Genomic DNA, 16353 nt, shown 5'->3' on the forward strand with positions numbered 1-16353 from the left:
ACAGAGGTACAGAAATCCCTCCTGTGTGGTGAATATGAATAATGATTTGAGATGAGTGGCGTTAATACTGTTGATTTGCAAATATCAACAGTGATTATCAACAGATGGATGGTCACACTCAGAGTTGTGGTCAATGTCTTGATGTCCAAATGGCAACCAGTGATGAGTGGGGTCCTGAGGTGTCAGTACTGGGACCAGTGCTATTTAACATCTTTGTTGATGACAGGGACAGTGGGACTGAGTGTGCCCTCAGCAGGTTTACCAACGACACCAAGCTGTGCGGCGCAGGGTCAATGTGCTGGAGGGAACAGATGCCATCTAGAGGGACCTGTACAGGCTTGAGAGGTGGGCCTGTGTGAACCTCATGAAATTCAGCAAGGCCAAGTGCAGGGTCCTGCACATTGGGGCAATCCCAAGCACAAATACAGGCTGGGTGGAGGGTGGATTGAGGGCAACCATGTGGGGAAGGGTTTGGGGGTGTTGGTTGATGAGAAGCTCAACATGAGCCGGCAATGTGCACTTGCAGCCCAAAAAGCCAACTACATCCTAGGCTGCATCAAAAGAAGCGTGGCCACCAGGTCAAGGGAGGTGATTCTGCTCCTCTACTCTGCTCTGGTGAGACACCACATGGAGTACTGTGTCCAGCTCTAGAGTCCTCAGCACAGGAAAGACATGGACCTGTTGGAGTGAGTCCAGAGGAGGGCCATGAAGATGATCAGAGGGCTGGAGCACCTCTCCTTTGAAGACAGGCTGAGAGAGTTGGTGTTGTTCAGCTTGGGGAAGAGAAGGCTCTGGGGAGACCTTATAGCAGCCTTTCAGTACCTAAAGGGGGCCTACAGGAAAGATGGGGGAGGGACCCTTTATCAGGGAACATAGTGATAGGACAAGGGGTGACAATTTTAAACGGAAAAAGGATAGATTTAGATTAGATATTAGGAAGAAATTCTTTACTGTGAGGGTGGTGAGACACTGGAACAGGTTGCCCAGAGAAGCTGTGGATGCCCCATCCCTGGAAGTGTTCAAGGCCAGGCTGGATGGGGCTTTGAGTAACCTGGTTTAGTGGGAGGTGTCCCTGCCCATGACAGGGGAGTTAGAACTAGATGATCTTTAAGGTCCCTTCCAACTCTAACCATTCCATGATTAGGAGACTAATTGCTAATTTTTTAACATCATTTTACAAGTATTTTATATAGTAGGACCAGATTTTTTACTAGTCAGACAGTATAATCTTGCATAGTTTCCTATAGCCACTTGTATGTTAATAGCCAGTATATCTGCTGAGGTCGGTTCTGAGGTGTCTAGTGACTATGGGATTGATGATATTGTGATTGCTCTGCAGTGCCACTGATTGCACTGCCAAATGAAATAGTGTTTCCAGTAATTGGTGTTCTGACAGAGTGGAATAAACTACTGCTTCTTTAGTAGGTTTTAAGTAGATGCTAAAGAACAGTGTAAGAAATCTAAGGTGAGGACTGCTGGATAGAGTTGTGAATGGTCTATGTTACAGGGGTGGATGGAAGTGAAATACTGGTGTCATGGTTTAGGCCCAGCCAGCAACAAAGAACCATGTGGCAGCTTGCTCACTCCGGCCCCAGTGGGATGGGGAATAGAAGGCAAAACTCATGGTCTGGGATAAAGACAGTTTATCAGAACTGCAAAAGAAGAGAAAAACAACATCAGTAAGACTGATAAAAGAATATACAGTTTAATGCACAATTTAACTGCTCACCGACCAGAACCCGAAATGCCTAGCCCGCTCCATGACGTCACATGGTATCGAATACCTCTTTGGCTACCTTGGGTCAGTCATCCTGGCTGTGTCCTGTCCCAGCTTCTTGTGAAAATTAACCCTGTCCCCACTGGGATCAGGACAATTGGAAATAGCTTTGCTCTGTTTTTGAGCAGAAAAGAGAAGAAAGTGGAAGAAAAAGTAGGAACTACAATAACTGTTGCTATGAGAAGGCTTAGCCTTGACGTGCTTTCCCCATACTCTGGGTCTGAAGGCTGACGGAGTTTACTTGTAACTTTTGAAAGGGTTTTGCTTTTTGTGTGAAGTTCGAGATAAACTTCCTGCAGGGAAGCTGAAGTCCTAGGATGACTGTACTGGAGAGTGAACTGGAGTGACAGCCTGTCTGAGACTGTCTGGGGAAAAAGTTGCTGCACCAGAACAACAGCAGTGGAGAGAGAAGTGAGAATATGTGAGAGAAACAACTCTGCAGACACCAAGGTCAGTAAAGAAGGAGGGACATAAGGTGCTCCAGGCACCAGAGAAGAGATTCCCCTGCAGCCTGTGGTGAAGACCATGATGAGGCAGGCTGTCCCTCTGCAGCCCATGGAGGTTAACAGTGGAGCAGATAGCCACCTGCAGCCCATGGAGGACCCCATGCTGTAGTAGGTGGATGCCTGAAGGAGGCTGTGACCCCATGGGAAGCCCATACTGGAGCAGGTTGGCTGGCAGGACTTGTGACCCCGTAGGGGACCCACGCTGGAGCAGTCTGTTCCTGAAGGACTGCACCCCATGGAAAGGACCCGTGCTGGAGCAGTTCATGAAGAACTGTAGCCCATGGGAAGGACTCACATTAGAGAAGTTTGTGGAGGACTGTCTTCTGTGGGAGGGATCCCACGCTGGAGCAGGGGAAGAGTGTGAGGAGTCCTCCTGCTGAGGAGGAAGGAGCAGCAGAGACAACATGGGATAAACTGACTACAACCCCCATTCCCCATCCCCCTGTGCTGCTGTGGGGGAGGAGGCAGAGAAATTGTGACTGAAGGTGAACCCAGCAAGAACGAAGGGGTGGGTAAATGTATTTTAAGATTTGATTTTATTTCTCATTACCCTACTCTGATTTTGATTGTCAAAAAATTAAATTAATTTCCCCGAGTTGAATCTGTTTTGTCCATGATGGTGATTGGTGAATGATCCCTCCCTGTCCTTATTTCGACCCACGAGCCTTTCATTATTTTTTCTCTCCCCTGTCTATCTGAGGAGGGCAGTGATAGGTTGGCTTTGGTGGGTCAGGGCCAACCCACCACTGTAGGCCACCATAAAAGGTAATAGTTATTACATGATTGTCATGGTTTCAGCTGGGATGAAGTTAACTTTCTTGCTAGCAGCTAGTATAGCGCTATGGTTTGGATTTGGGATGAGAAACCGGGATGGTAGTGCACTAATGTTTTTGGTTGTTGCTAGGTAGTCAAGGCCTTTTCTGCTTCTGATGCCGCCCTGCCAATGAGCAGGCTGGAAGGGCACAAGAAGTTGGGAGGGGACACAGCCAGGGCAGCTGACCCCAACTGACCAAAGATATATTCCATACCATGTGACATCATGGTCAGTATGTAAAGCTGGGGGAAGAAGGAGGAAGAGAGGGATGTTCAGAGTCTTTCTTCCCAAGTAACCTTTATGTGTGATGGAGCCCTGCTTTTCTGCACATGGCTGAACACCTGCCTGCCGATGGGAAGTAGTGAATGAATTCCTTGTTTTGTTTTGCTTGCGTGTGCGGCTTTTGCTCTACCTATTAAACTGTCTTTATCTCAGCCCTCGAGTTTTTCCTCACTTACATTCTTCTGATTCTCTCCCCCATCTCAACTGGGGGCAGTGAGCGACTGTCTGCGTGGTTCTAGCTGCTGGCTGGGGTTAAACCATGACGGTGATCACAGTGAATGACTGCAGTGGCCTTCAGTGCGGATGACCAGCTTTCCAAGTTTATGGTGAAATTTTAAACTCTGTATGCATAACGTATTTTTCTTCAAATAAACAAGGCCTATGAACTAAGGATGGAAGAATTATTTTTAAATTTTTAGTTTGAACTTTAAATTATTACATTATAAATAAATAAATGTTAAAATAGTAATCTTTTTTTTTTTTTCTCCACAGCTGTAGCAGAAGTGAAACTTCGTGATGATCAATATACCCTTGACCACATGCGTGCTTTTGGCATGTATAATTATCTCCATCTTGATTCCTGGTACCAGGATAATGTCTACTATGTGGATCAATTTGGAAGGGTTATGAATGTGTCAGTGACTCTGGTAAGAAGAAACCTTTTAAAAAAATTACTGAATTTGAAAAGATGTGGGGTAGATAAGAAAATATCTACATAGAAAATATGGCAAGTAGGATCCAAATGCAAAAACTGGGGGGAGCTACTGCCAGGAAGACAGGTAAATTAACAAAAATGCAGGTCACCAGTAAGGATGCAAACATTTTAAGTGAGGTTTCCAACATATTTTCATTAATAGTATTGCATTAGCATTGCAGTAGTGTTGCATCTGCTTCCATTCTGGGGAAGATACACATGATGACAAGCTGAAGAAAAGAATAGACACTTCTTTTCTAATTGCTGGCTGTTTCTCCTCTACATTACTTGATGTTTGTCTGTTTGCTAATTTGAAAATCCAATCACTGTAGATATGAGGAAAGAAAGAAGCTGTACGCAGTAGAATTAGAAAGCCTTTATGGACTAATAGCTTAATCTAGGCATCACTCATTGGAGGCAAAAAGGTGCTGGTGACCCTGGGCATGAAATAGAGTGTAAGCAAGCTAGGCCGAGTCTGAAAAACATCACAGTTCTCTGCTTTTATACTGATAAGTAGTCAAACTTGCTATTTCTTTTGAGCCATTTTAATGCATGGATGCACTAGTTTCTGTGACAAAGCTATTCTTCATTCTTGGGGGGAAAGGACGCAGCTCTATGGGCACTAGGTTTCTGGTACATGCAATTGTAGCATGTGGTCATTAAGGAATAAAAGACTGTCAAAAGGAAAATAGCCATTGACATGTTACCAAGGAATCTGTCTTGTACTGTGTGGGACAAAAGAAATCAGGGTAATGCATGATTTTTTTGAGAAGCGTCACTTACTCTGTGCAAGGTTCCGGGGGTGGAAATTACTAGGCCAGGGCTAAGCTGAGAAAAATCCTGAAATGGTAGTTTTAGATTTTTCAGAAAATACAGGTATCCAGAGAATGGTACGCTGAGAACTGAAGCTGCAAAATAGTTCCTTTACTTTTCATAGAACATGGAAGCAGTTGGAGCCTTTGGCAGACTCTTGCTGAGACAGAATAATCTTCTGGGACTTCTTCCAAATCTTTTGAGATCATCTAGATTCCCAGTAGGAACGTCTTAAAGAAAGAAGCTTGTCAGGGAAGGCCTTCTGTGAACACTGGCTTGCCACAATCTTATTTTTTTTGTGTTTTTTCCTTGTGCTGGTTAGCCTTGGCTGGCTGACAGACACCTACCCAGACACTCTCTCACTCCCCCTCTTAACATGATGGGGAGAAAAGTAAGGCAGAAAAGCTTGTACATTGAGATAAAAACAGGACAATCACTTACCAATTCCCATCATGCGCAAAACAGACTTGACTTTGGGGAAATTAATTTAATTTATTGCTAATTAAAACTAGAGTAGGATGATGAGAAACAAAGTCACACAAAGCTCCTACCAGGAGCTTGCTCCAGCCTGGGCTTTCCATGGGCTGCAGCGTGGATATCTGCCCCACTGTAGTCCTCCATGGGCTGCAGAGGAACAACCTGCTTCCCCATGATCTGCTCCAGGGGCTGCATGCGAGCCTCTGCTCTGCACCCCGGTCTCGGCTGACAGGCTCAGCCGTGTCCTGTGGCGTGTCAATTGGAGGGGGTTGGAAGCGGCTGTGTGTGGCACGGGGCAGCCCTGGCCTCTCCCAGAGGCCACCGCTGCAGCTCCACTGACAGCACAACACAGACAGCCAGGACATTCCTTTATTAGGAGGGCACTAAAGTGTGTGAATTTATTTCTTAGCAGATAAACTAGACAAAGGATTTTACAACAGGCGGTAATTTGCATTTTTATGTGCAGTAAAATGAAATAAGAAATATTCTTCCCTAGGACTGATGGGTCCATCGGAATCTTCAAGAAAATAGTAGTTGGTTAATATCTTGTCACGAGTTTCAGTTCCACTGGACTGTGAAATAAACAGCCACCGTCTTGTGTCCTAATGCACAATACAGTGCTGTTTTTCAAAGGAAACATGTTTGCATATGTATCAAAAGGAATGTGTATTCAGAAACATCAACAAGGTGTCTCATTACAAATGTGCCTAGCCATATATTAGTCAAATGTATATTACAAATAATATTGTTTTCAGCCAAGTATAGCTTACAAGTTAGCAACGGCCACAATTAAAATTAATGTCAGTCTTCTTTAAAATAGAAGATGGAACAGGTTAACATGCTTATCCTAAATCCAAGGTGAAAGAACACATAGGCTTTTTAACACATAGCTATTTATAGTTCTGCTTCCTATTTCGGTTGCAACTTTGATTCTGATATGGCGGTGTGTTAGTTATCCATAAATCATGAATTATCCCTGCAACTTAGGTGTTTAAAAAGATGTCATCTGTGAAGGCAAAAGGTGTAGGTAATATCTTGCCACTTGCTCAAAATCAAATATAATTGAAAAAGAGGCGTGATCAACACAAGAAATTTCTGTAAGTCAATGGATGAGTATTCAGGTGGGTTTTTTATACCAGGTTGAGAAAGTTGTTACCCTAACTTGGCTGGAAATACTGTATAGAAGTGTTAATATTCTTCTATTACAGCTATGGGACTATAGGACTTCTTTCATTCAATAAGCCAGCATCGATACTTTCTTTTAAAGACCCAATGGGTAGTGTAGGGACAGGATTCCTGACTTGTGTTTCTTTGATTGTTGTGGGATTTTTTGCATCTGACTTGACTTTTTAAATTGCTTGATGTTTGTAATACTGGAATGTAGCTGGAAAATGAATATTGAAAGTTTTCATCTCCAGCAGTTAAATACTTGGACTTCATTTCCCTACTTTCAGCTCTTCTTGCAAAGATGACTTTCTTTCGTTTTCTATTCAAATAATGGAATTGAGGAATTGTGGCAACAGTAACTCTTCTGACACTTAAGGAAAACCCTTAATGGCATCTATATTTTCATATTTCTGAATGCCAGTGAGAATTAGCTGTAGAATGCTGTTTCTGTAACTTTCAGTTAACTTCAGTTCAGAACAACTGTTAGTGGCACCAGAAACAACGTGGTAATTCTGTGAAATGAGTCAGAATAACGAAGCAGTTAAAGTGAAGAACAACATCATCTTTTAGACGTCTGTATCAGCGTTTTAAATACTTGGCTCTTTGTTATTCAGAATGCTGGGTGTGGACGTTTTTTGGTTAGTTAGAGAGATGTGTCAGATGCCCAGGTATTTTGATTTTTCATAAAAACAAAGTTCTGTATTTGTTATGGCTACTTTGTGGAAATTGTCATATAACTTGGTGGTTGTGGTTTTTTTTCCTTTCTCCTTATGTTTTGTCTTTTCTCAGTCCCTGTCTTTTCATTGGAAAATTCATTCTTATTTTAAATCTCTTCTGAAATATTGCTTGTTTGTACAGTATGACAGACTGTGACTTTGGAACGATACAAATTAAAAATTTTAATCTTACAGGCATGCCAAAGAACCTAAGTAAAATTTCACTACTCTGTGTAAGCTAAGACACGCTTACTTAAATAGAGCCTGGCATGGGGCTCAGAACAGTAGAGGGAATTTTTAACCTTGCATTTTACATTATGTTTCTTGTACCTGTGCACTCCTTATCGTGAGCAACTAGAATACACTCTGCCTTGGTCTGTCTGACTTTGCCTGTGGAGGAACCATTTGCTCATAATTTCTATACACATTTGAAACTTGGGCTGCTTAAAAGGCTTAAAATCAGGGTTAGTGTCATAGGCAGGTGAGACGATGGAGCTGCTGAAAGGAAAGGGGTTGTTCTAATAGTGAAGGCACCCAGATGAAACGTGGACTAGATGAACAGAACGACAGGCCAAAAGGAAGCACAGTATGCTGTCAAGAAGCAAAAAAGTGAGCAGCGCTAGAATTAAAGGCCAGTGGAAAAGATAAGAGAGAGATCTGGGAGTGAAAAATAGTTAAACAAAGGAAGAATCTTTGTAGAGAAGTGAAGGGAGATGAAGAACTCAGTCTGACAAGAAACTGCATCTAGTTTTTTCTTAAAGGAACTGTGTCGCTGTCATTTAAACCTAATTACTGTGAATCAACCTGACTTCTGTTAAAATCACTATAGTTGTTTTAGCCAGCTCTTGTTGGTGTAATACATGGCTATGGTATCTCAACATCCCCTCATGCTTCTGAAGTAGGGAGTTACCGTTAACCACTGTTAATCAGCTGGTGAACAGTGAAAAACAGTACGTCTAAAAGCAGATCTGACACAGAAGGAGTTTGAGTGCAGGTTTTGTTTCAGCTTCAAGTAAGTCCATCCTTTTCATTATTGGACTGAAATTAGAGACTGTTCTCATCATAGAATCATAGAATGGTTTGGGTTGGAAGGGACCTTAAAGATCATCTCATTCCAAACCCCCTGCCATGGGCAGGGACACCTCCCACTAGACCAGGCTGCTCAAAGCCCCATCCAGCCTGGCCTTGAACACTTCCAGGGATGGGGCATCCACAGCTTCTCTGGGCAACCTGTTCCAGTGTCTCACCATCCCCACAGTAAAGAATTTCTTCCTAATATCTAATCTAAACCTCCCCTCTTTCAGTTTAAAACCGTTACCCCTCATCTTATCACTACACTCCCTCATAAAGAGTCACTCTCCATCATTCCTGTAGGTCCCCTTTAGGTACTTGAAGGCCGCTATACGGTCTCCCTGGAGCCTTCTCTTCTCCAGGCTGAACAACCCCAACGCTCTCAGCCTGTCTTCAAAGGAGAGGTGCTCCAGCCATCTTCTGATCATTTTTGTGGCCCTCCGCTGGACCCATTCCAGCAGGTCCATGTCCTTCTTGTGCTGAGAACTCCAGATCTGGACACAATACTCCAGGTGGGGTCTCACCGGAGCGGAGTAGAGGAGCAGAATCACCTCCCTGGAACTGCTGGCCATGCATCTTTTGATGCAGCCCAGGATGTGGTTGGCTTTCTGGGCTGCGAGTGCACATTGCCGGCTCATGTTGAGCTTCTCATCCACCAACACCCCCAAGTCCTCTGCCTTAGGGCTGCTCTCAATCCGTTCTCCGCCCAGCCTGCATTTATGCTTGGGATTGCTGTGACCCAGGCGCAGGATTTTGCAGTTGGCGTGGTTAAACTTCATGAGGTTTGCATGGGCCATCTCTCAAGCCTGCACAGGTCCCTCTGGATGGCATGCCTTCCCTCCAGCATGTCGACTGGTCCACATAGCTTGGTGTCGTCGGCAAACTTCCTGAGGGTGCTCTCAATCCCACTGTCTCTGTCATCAACAAAGATGTTAAACAGCACTGGTCCCAGTACAGACCCCTGAGGAACGCCACTTGTCACTGGTTTCCACTTGGACATTGAGTCGTTGACCGCAACCCTTTGAGTGCGGCCATCAAGCCAGTTCCTTATCCACCAAGTGGTCCATCCATCAAATCCATGTCTCTCCAATTTCTAGGCCAGGATGTCATGTGGGACAGTGTCAAACACTTGCATAAATCCAGGTAAATTATGTCTATTGCTCTTCCTTTATCTACCAATGCTGTAACACCATCGTAGAAGGCCACCAGATTTGTCAGGCATGATTTGCCCTTGGTGAAGCCATGTTGGCTGTCACCAATTGCAGTCTTATTTTCCATGTGCCTTAGCAGAGATTCCAGGAGGATCTGCTCCATGATCTTACGGAGCACAGAGGTGAGACTGACCAGCCTGTATTTCCTTGCGTCTTCCTTTTTTCCCTTTTTGAAAATGGGGGTTATATTTCCCCTTTTCCAGTCAGTAGGAACTTCACCAGACTGCCTAATAAATGCCTCAAGTTAAATTAGTGAACAGAAACGTTGCAAGTAAGAGCATTTCCTTTCTTGCCTATTGAGAGAAAGGCTTTGTAATGTATAATGAAGATTATTTTTCACTTTCTTCAGGAGATATATTGAGTCTTGATGTTCTTGCTGATAAATCTGATGTGAGCTTTAGAAGATTAAATGGTTGATAGTTGGTATTTTTTTAATTTTTATTTTTTAAATTACATCCAAAACTATTTGAAGCTTACTGATAATATTCACTTGACAACTGACAAAAGTGTGGTGTTCTGTAATATTACATAGTATAGCCTGGTAAATCACTGTTAACAGGGATGATGCTTCTTCTTTCTGTGATAAGATGCATGGGATTTTAATTATTTTTTTCCTAGGCACAGCAGTCATTGCTAGTTACAATGGAACACTTTTATTGTAGAAAACACTGCCTTTCAGTGAAACCCTACAATAAAGTAAAAGATGAGGAAGCCAAAATTCTTTGTATCTAGTGTTTGTGGGATTTTTGTTTGTTTTGTTTGGGTTTGGGGTTTTTTGGTTGGTTGGTTGTTTTTTAATTCTTTCATTCTCCCCTCCTGAATGTATTGTAAATTAGTGGAATAGTTCAAGGGGGCATAGTGATGCAACGAAATCTACAAAGTGACCCTGAATGCTTCCAATAATTAAAAATCAGATTTGCATCTTTTCCATTGCAGGTTTCATAATAACCCTTGTGCCTTTTTGTAGTACACAGTAAGCTCTCATATGAATTCAAGTAGGCCCAAAAGACAAGCAGGCTATCTGTTTGTCATCTGGTCTTTTTGCTGTTGCTTATTAAAATGGTACTTAACCAAATCCAATTTCTCTTCCTTACCTTCGTTTTAACCTTCTGATTTTAATAACATCTGGAAAATATGAAGGATTTTAAATCCCCCCAAATACAGACTTTTCAGCAAATGAGGCTGCGGCATGCTTTGCATGCACAAGTTTGTTCTTTCTGTATTGCATACATGTGCACAAGTGCAAAGAAATCTTTTAAAGATGGTGCTTTGTATATATATTTTTGATTGCCTTATTTCACAAACCAGAATGAGTGAGTTTCTATTACTAGAACTATATATAAATATCTATATATACACACATATCTATAGATATATATGATTTAACCCCCACCCCAAGGTATCCATTGCTTGGGTGAAAATAGAGGGGCAGGAGATACTTAGAAAATATAATAATGTGGCTGAAATTTCAAGGCCTGTAATGATATGCTGTTTTAATCTGATACTTTTTCACTGCTATTTCTTAATCTCATGCCCACCCTTACTATAGTGAGAGTGTATTTTGGGTGGCACAGAATAGATAAATACTTGTTTCCCCTCCAGGTTTTCAGTACAAAAATATAGAATCATAGAATTGCCTAGGTTGAAGGGACCTTGAAGATCATCTAGTCCAACTGTCAACCTAACTCTGACAAAAACTGTCATTAAACCATGTTGCTAAACACTATGTCTACCCATCTTTTAAATACCTACAGGGATGGTGACTCAACCACTTCCCTGGGCAGCCTGTTCCAATGATTGATAACCCTTTCAGTGTGAAAATTTTTCCTAATATCATAGAATCTTCATGGTTGGAAAGGACCCTTAAGATCATCGAGTCCAACCAAACAACCTGCAATCTCTGCCACTAGAGCATGCCCTGAAGTGTCAAATCTAGATGTTTCTTAAATACCTCTAGGGATGGTGACTCAACCACCTCCCTGGGCAGGCTGTTCCAGTGCCTGACCACTCTTTCAGTAAAGTAATTCTTACGAATATCTAATCTAAACCTCCCCTGCCGCAACTTCAGACCATTTCCTCTGGTCCTGTCATTATTCACTTGGGAGAAGAGGCCAACACCCACCTCTCTACAGCCTCCTTTCAGGTAGTTGTAGAGGGCAATGAGGTCTCCCCTCAGCCTCCTCTTCTCCAAGCTAAACACGCCCAGCTCCCTCAGCCTCTCCTCATGTGACCTGGTCTCCAGACCCCTCACCAGCCTGGTAGCTCTCCTCTGGACACGCTCCAGCACTTCAGTGTCCCTCTTGTACAGAGGGGCCCAGAGCTGAACACAGCACTCGAGGTGAGGCCTCACCAGTGCCGAGTACAGAGGCACGATCACTTCCCTGCTCCTGCTGGCCACGCTATTCCTGATACAAGCCAGAATGCTGTTGGCCTTCTTGGCCACCTGGGCACACTGCTGGCTCATGTTAAGCTGGCCGTCCACCAGCACCCCCAGGTCCTTTTCTGCTGGGCAGCTTTCCAGCCACTCTTCCCCAAGCCTGTAGCGTTGCTTGGGGTTGTTGTGACCAAAATGCAGGACCCGGCACTTGGCCTTATTAAACCTCATACAGTTGGCCTTGGCCCATCGATCCAGCCTGTCCAGGTCGCTCTGTAGAGCCTTCCTACTCTCAAGCAGATCAACACTCCCACCTAGTTTGGTGTCATCTGCAAACTTACTGAGGGTGCACTCAATCCCCTCATCCAGATCATTGATAAAGATATTAAACAGAACTGGCCACAAAACTGAGCCCTGAGGGACACCACTGGTGACCGGCCGCCAAGAGGATTTCACCCCATTAATCATAACTCTCTGGGCATGGCCATCCAGCCAATTTTTAACCCAGCGAAGAGTACACTTGTCTAGGCCGTGATTTGCCAGGTTCTCCAGGAGAATGCTGTGGGGGATGGTGTCAAAGGCCTTACCAAAGTCCAGATAGACAACGTCCACAGCCTTCCCTGCATCTAGAAGGTGGGTCACATAGTCATAGAAAGAGATCAGGTTGGTTAAGCAGGACCTCCCTTTCCTAAACCCATGCTGGCTGGCCCTGATCCCTTGGCTGCCCTGCACTTGCCTTGAGAGCTCACTCAGGATGATCCTCTCCATGATCTTTCCTGGTACCGAGGTCAGGCTGACAGGCCTGTAGTTTTCCGGATCCTCCTTCCGGCCCTTCTTGTAGATGGGCGTCACATTAGCCACCCTCCAGTCATCTGGTACCTCCCCTATTGACCAAGACTGTTGATAAATGATGGAGAGAGGCTTGGTGAGCTCTCCCGCCACCTCCCTGAGTACTCTTGGGTGAATCCTATCCGGTCCCATAGACTTATGTGCGTCCAGGTGCAGAAGCAGATCATTGACTACTTCCTCCTGGATTGTGGGTGGGTTGTTCTGCTCTCCATCCTTATCTTCCAGTTTAGGAGGCTGAGCACCCTGGGGATAGCTGGTCTGACTATCGAAGACGGAGGCAAAGAAGGCATTCAGTATCTCAGCCTTCTCCTCGTCCTTGGTTGCAACTTTCCCCCCAGCATCCAGTAAGGGATGGAGATTCTCCCTCGCTCTCTTTTTGTTGATGTATTTATAAAAACTTTTTTTGTTGTCCTTAATGTTAGTGGCCAAGTTGAGCTCCAGCTGGGCTTTTGCCTTCCTAATTTTCTCTCTGTATAACCTAACGAGATCTCTGTACTCCTCCTGAGTTGCCTGTCCCTTCTTCCAAAGGTGGTAAACCCTCCTTTTATTCCTAAGTCCCATCAGAAGTTCCTTATTCGTCCAGACTGGCCATTTTCCCCGCCCTTTAGACTTGCGACACTTGGGGACAGCCTGCTCCTGGGCCTTTAAGATTTCCTTCTTGAAGAGCGTCCAGCCTTCCTGGACCCCTTTGCCCTTCAGGACTATCTCCCAAGGGACTCTCTCAACCAGTGTCTTGAACAGGCCAAAGTCTGCCCTCCGGAAGTCCAAGGTGGAGGTTTTGCTAACCCCCCTCCTTACATTACTATGTATTGAAAACTTGACCATTTCATGATCACTAAACCCAAGAGGACCTCCGACCACCACATGTCCCACTAGTCCTTCTCTGTTTGTGAACAGTAGGTCTAGCAAGGCACCTCCCCTGGTAGGCTCACCTACCAGTTGTGTCAGGAAGTTATCCTCCATGCACTCGAGGAACCTCCTAGCCTGCCTGCTCTCTGCTGTGTTATATTTCCAGCAGATACCTGGCAGGTTGAAGTCCCCAACCAGAACAAGGTCTGGCAATTGCGAGACTTCAGCTAGCCGCTTATAGAATACTTCATCTGTCTCCTCATCCTGGTTGGGTGGTCTATAGCATACTCCCAGCACAAGATCTCCCTTATTTCCCTTCCCCTTCATCCTTACCCATAAACACTCGACTTTATCATTGGAATCTAGCTCTATACAATCAAAACATTCCCTAATGTACAGAGCCACACCCCCGCCTCTCCTTCCTTGCCTGTCCCTTCTGAAGAGCTTATAGCCATTCATCGCAGCATTCCAGTCGTGACAGTCATCCCACCACGTTTCCGTGGTGGCAACTACATCATAGCTGTCCTGCTGCACAATGGCTTCCAGCTCATCCTGTTTTTTGCCCATGCTACGTGCATTCGTGTAGATGCACTTGAGCTTGGCTACTGATTTCACCCCCATCCTTGGCCCTTTATCCCTAGGCTCATTACTAGTGGGCCTGTTTTATCCCCTTCCCCCTTCGTTTCTAGTTTAAAGCCCTGTCCATGAGCCTTTCTAACTCTTGGCCTAGTACCCTTTTCCCCTTTTGGGATAGGGTTTTCCCATTCTTAGCAGGCAGGCCCGGCGTCCTGTAGATCAAACTATGATCATTGAACCCAAAGCCCTAATGGTAGCACCAGTTTTGGAGCCAGGTGTTGATCTGTCCAATTTTCTTGTTCACCCATTCGTCAGTCCCCAAAACTGGAAGGGCAGAGGAGAACACAATTTGTGCTCCCGAACCCTTGACAAGCCGTCCCAAGGCCCTGAAATCTTTCTTCATTGCCCTCAGACTTCTACTCTCCAGCTCCTCACTGTCTGCCTGTAAGATCAAAAGCGGGTAATAATCTGAGGGCCTGGTTCTGTTTGTGCTTCCTTTTACATATTTGTAAATATCTTCAAAACTGTCTCTGTAATGTTTTTCTTTCAAATTCTGTTTTTCTAATTTAAAAAATATATTTCTACTTAAATATCTTTTCATTTTAGTGACACTAATGCTCATTTTTAGTAACAAGGGAAAAATTTCCTTAGTGTTAAGCAGAGTTTTCTGATTTGTGAAGCTCCCAAAACAATTGTAGATCAACTGACTGGAAATGAGCCTAGTAAAATAAAACTGAAAATAATTTAATTGCCTCTGTGATCATTATTTATGTTTTCAACAGAGTGTATTTGTTGTTGGATTAAGAAGATAGATTTGGTTTAAAAAGGGAAATGTTGATCTGTAAAGGCCAGTCAGGCACCCTTTTTTCCAGAGAGAGAGCTGTTTGTTTATTCAAATATACGTAGGTACACTAGCCTGCAAAATATCTATGAAACCTGTTGTGTCTAATTTTGTTTTATTTGTGATATATATAAAACTGTCTGCGAGATGAGGGGAAAGGACTATAGCTTCATGAGAAATGTTTCTTTAAGATACAGAACAGAAAAAACAGGAATTGTGTTTGTTTGTTATTACTGGAAGACCTTTTTGGAGACCTCGAATCAGATCCTGAAGTCTATAAATCATTATAAGGGGCAAGGTGGTGAATAATTTTTTTTTTTTTATTAATTTATATTGTTAGTGTCCACTGTTTGTTTTAGAATCATAGAACAACCAAGGTTGGAAGGGACCTCAGAAGATCATATGGTCCAACCTTTCATGAGAAGATGAGCCTAGCACCCTGTCCAGTTGCATCTTGAAAACCTCCAGTGATGGGGACTTTGCCATGTCCCTGGGGATGTTGTTCCAGTCATTGGTTGTTCTCACTGTAAAAAAATTCTCTTATGTCAAGATGAAACCTCTCCTGGTGCCTTTTATCTGTTGCCCCTTGTCTTCTCTATGTGACCTCTTGTGAAGAAAGAGCCTCCATCCTCTTTGTAGCGACTCTTCAAGTACTGGAATACTGTGATGAAGTCCCCCCTGGGTCTTCTCCAGGGAGACAAGACCTAATTCCTTCAGTATTCCCCCACTGGGCAGGCTCTCCAGCACTTTGATTGTCTTCATGGGCTTCCTTTGGACCCTTTCCAATCTGTCCATGTCTTTTTTCAGTTGTGGGGACTAGAACTGGACACAGTACTCCAGGTGTGGCCTGACAAGCGCTGAGTAGTGAGATGATCATGTCTCTGTCTCTGCTAGTAGTGCTTCTGCAGATGCAGCCCAAGATCTGATTTGCCTTTGTTGCTGAAGTGTCACACTGCTGATTCATGTTCAGCTTGTTGTCTACCGGGACCCCCAGGTCCCTTTCAGCAAGGCTGCTCCCCAGCCACACAGATCCTAGCCTGTACTGGGCTCTTTGGTTATTCTGTCCCAGGTGGAGGACCTTGCACTTGTCTGTGTTTCTCTTCACAATGTTCTTGCTACCCAGCTCTTCCAGGCTTATCTGGGTCTCTGTGCAAGGTGGCTCTCCCTTATGACGTGTCTACCTCATCACCTAGATTAGTGTCATCAACAAATGTGAGGGTGGTTTCAGTCCCATCATCCAGGTAATTTATGAAGACGTTGAACAGCATGGGGCCTGATACCAATCCCCAGGGGACCCCACTTGTGACAGACTGCCAGCCCATTTTATTTAGCAGCT

At 44.2% G+C, this 16353-nt stretch overlaps 1 protein-coding gene across 4 annotated transcripts in view; it reads left to right on the forward strand.

The window, feature by feature from the left end:
* NUDCD1 (NudC domain containing 1) overlaps window positions 1–16353 on the forward strand; it is a 54706-nt gene that overhangs the window by 6844 nt on the left and 31509 nt on the right. For 3 of the 4 annotated variants that reach the window (XM_054189998.1, XM_054189999.1, XM_054190000.1), the window contains exon 2: window positions 3872–4026. In XM_054189998.1, the coding sequence (XP_054045973.1) occupies window positions 3872–4026 (155 nt within the window). Of the gene's footprint in view, window positions 1–1540; window positions 2792–3871; window positions 4027–16353 lie in introns of those variants that run through there. The other variant, XM_054190001.1, reaches the window with a different exon arrangement.

This window comes from Rissa tridactyla, chromosome 2 (assembly GCF_028500815.1).
Source record: "Rissa tridactyla isolate bRisTri1 chromosome 2, bRisTri1.patW.cur.20221130, whole genome shotgun sequence".
NCBI classification, from domain to species: Eukaryota; Metazoa; Chordata; class Aves; order Charadriiformes; family Laridae; genus Rissa; species Rissa tridactyla.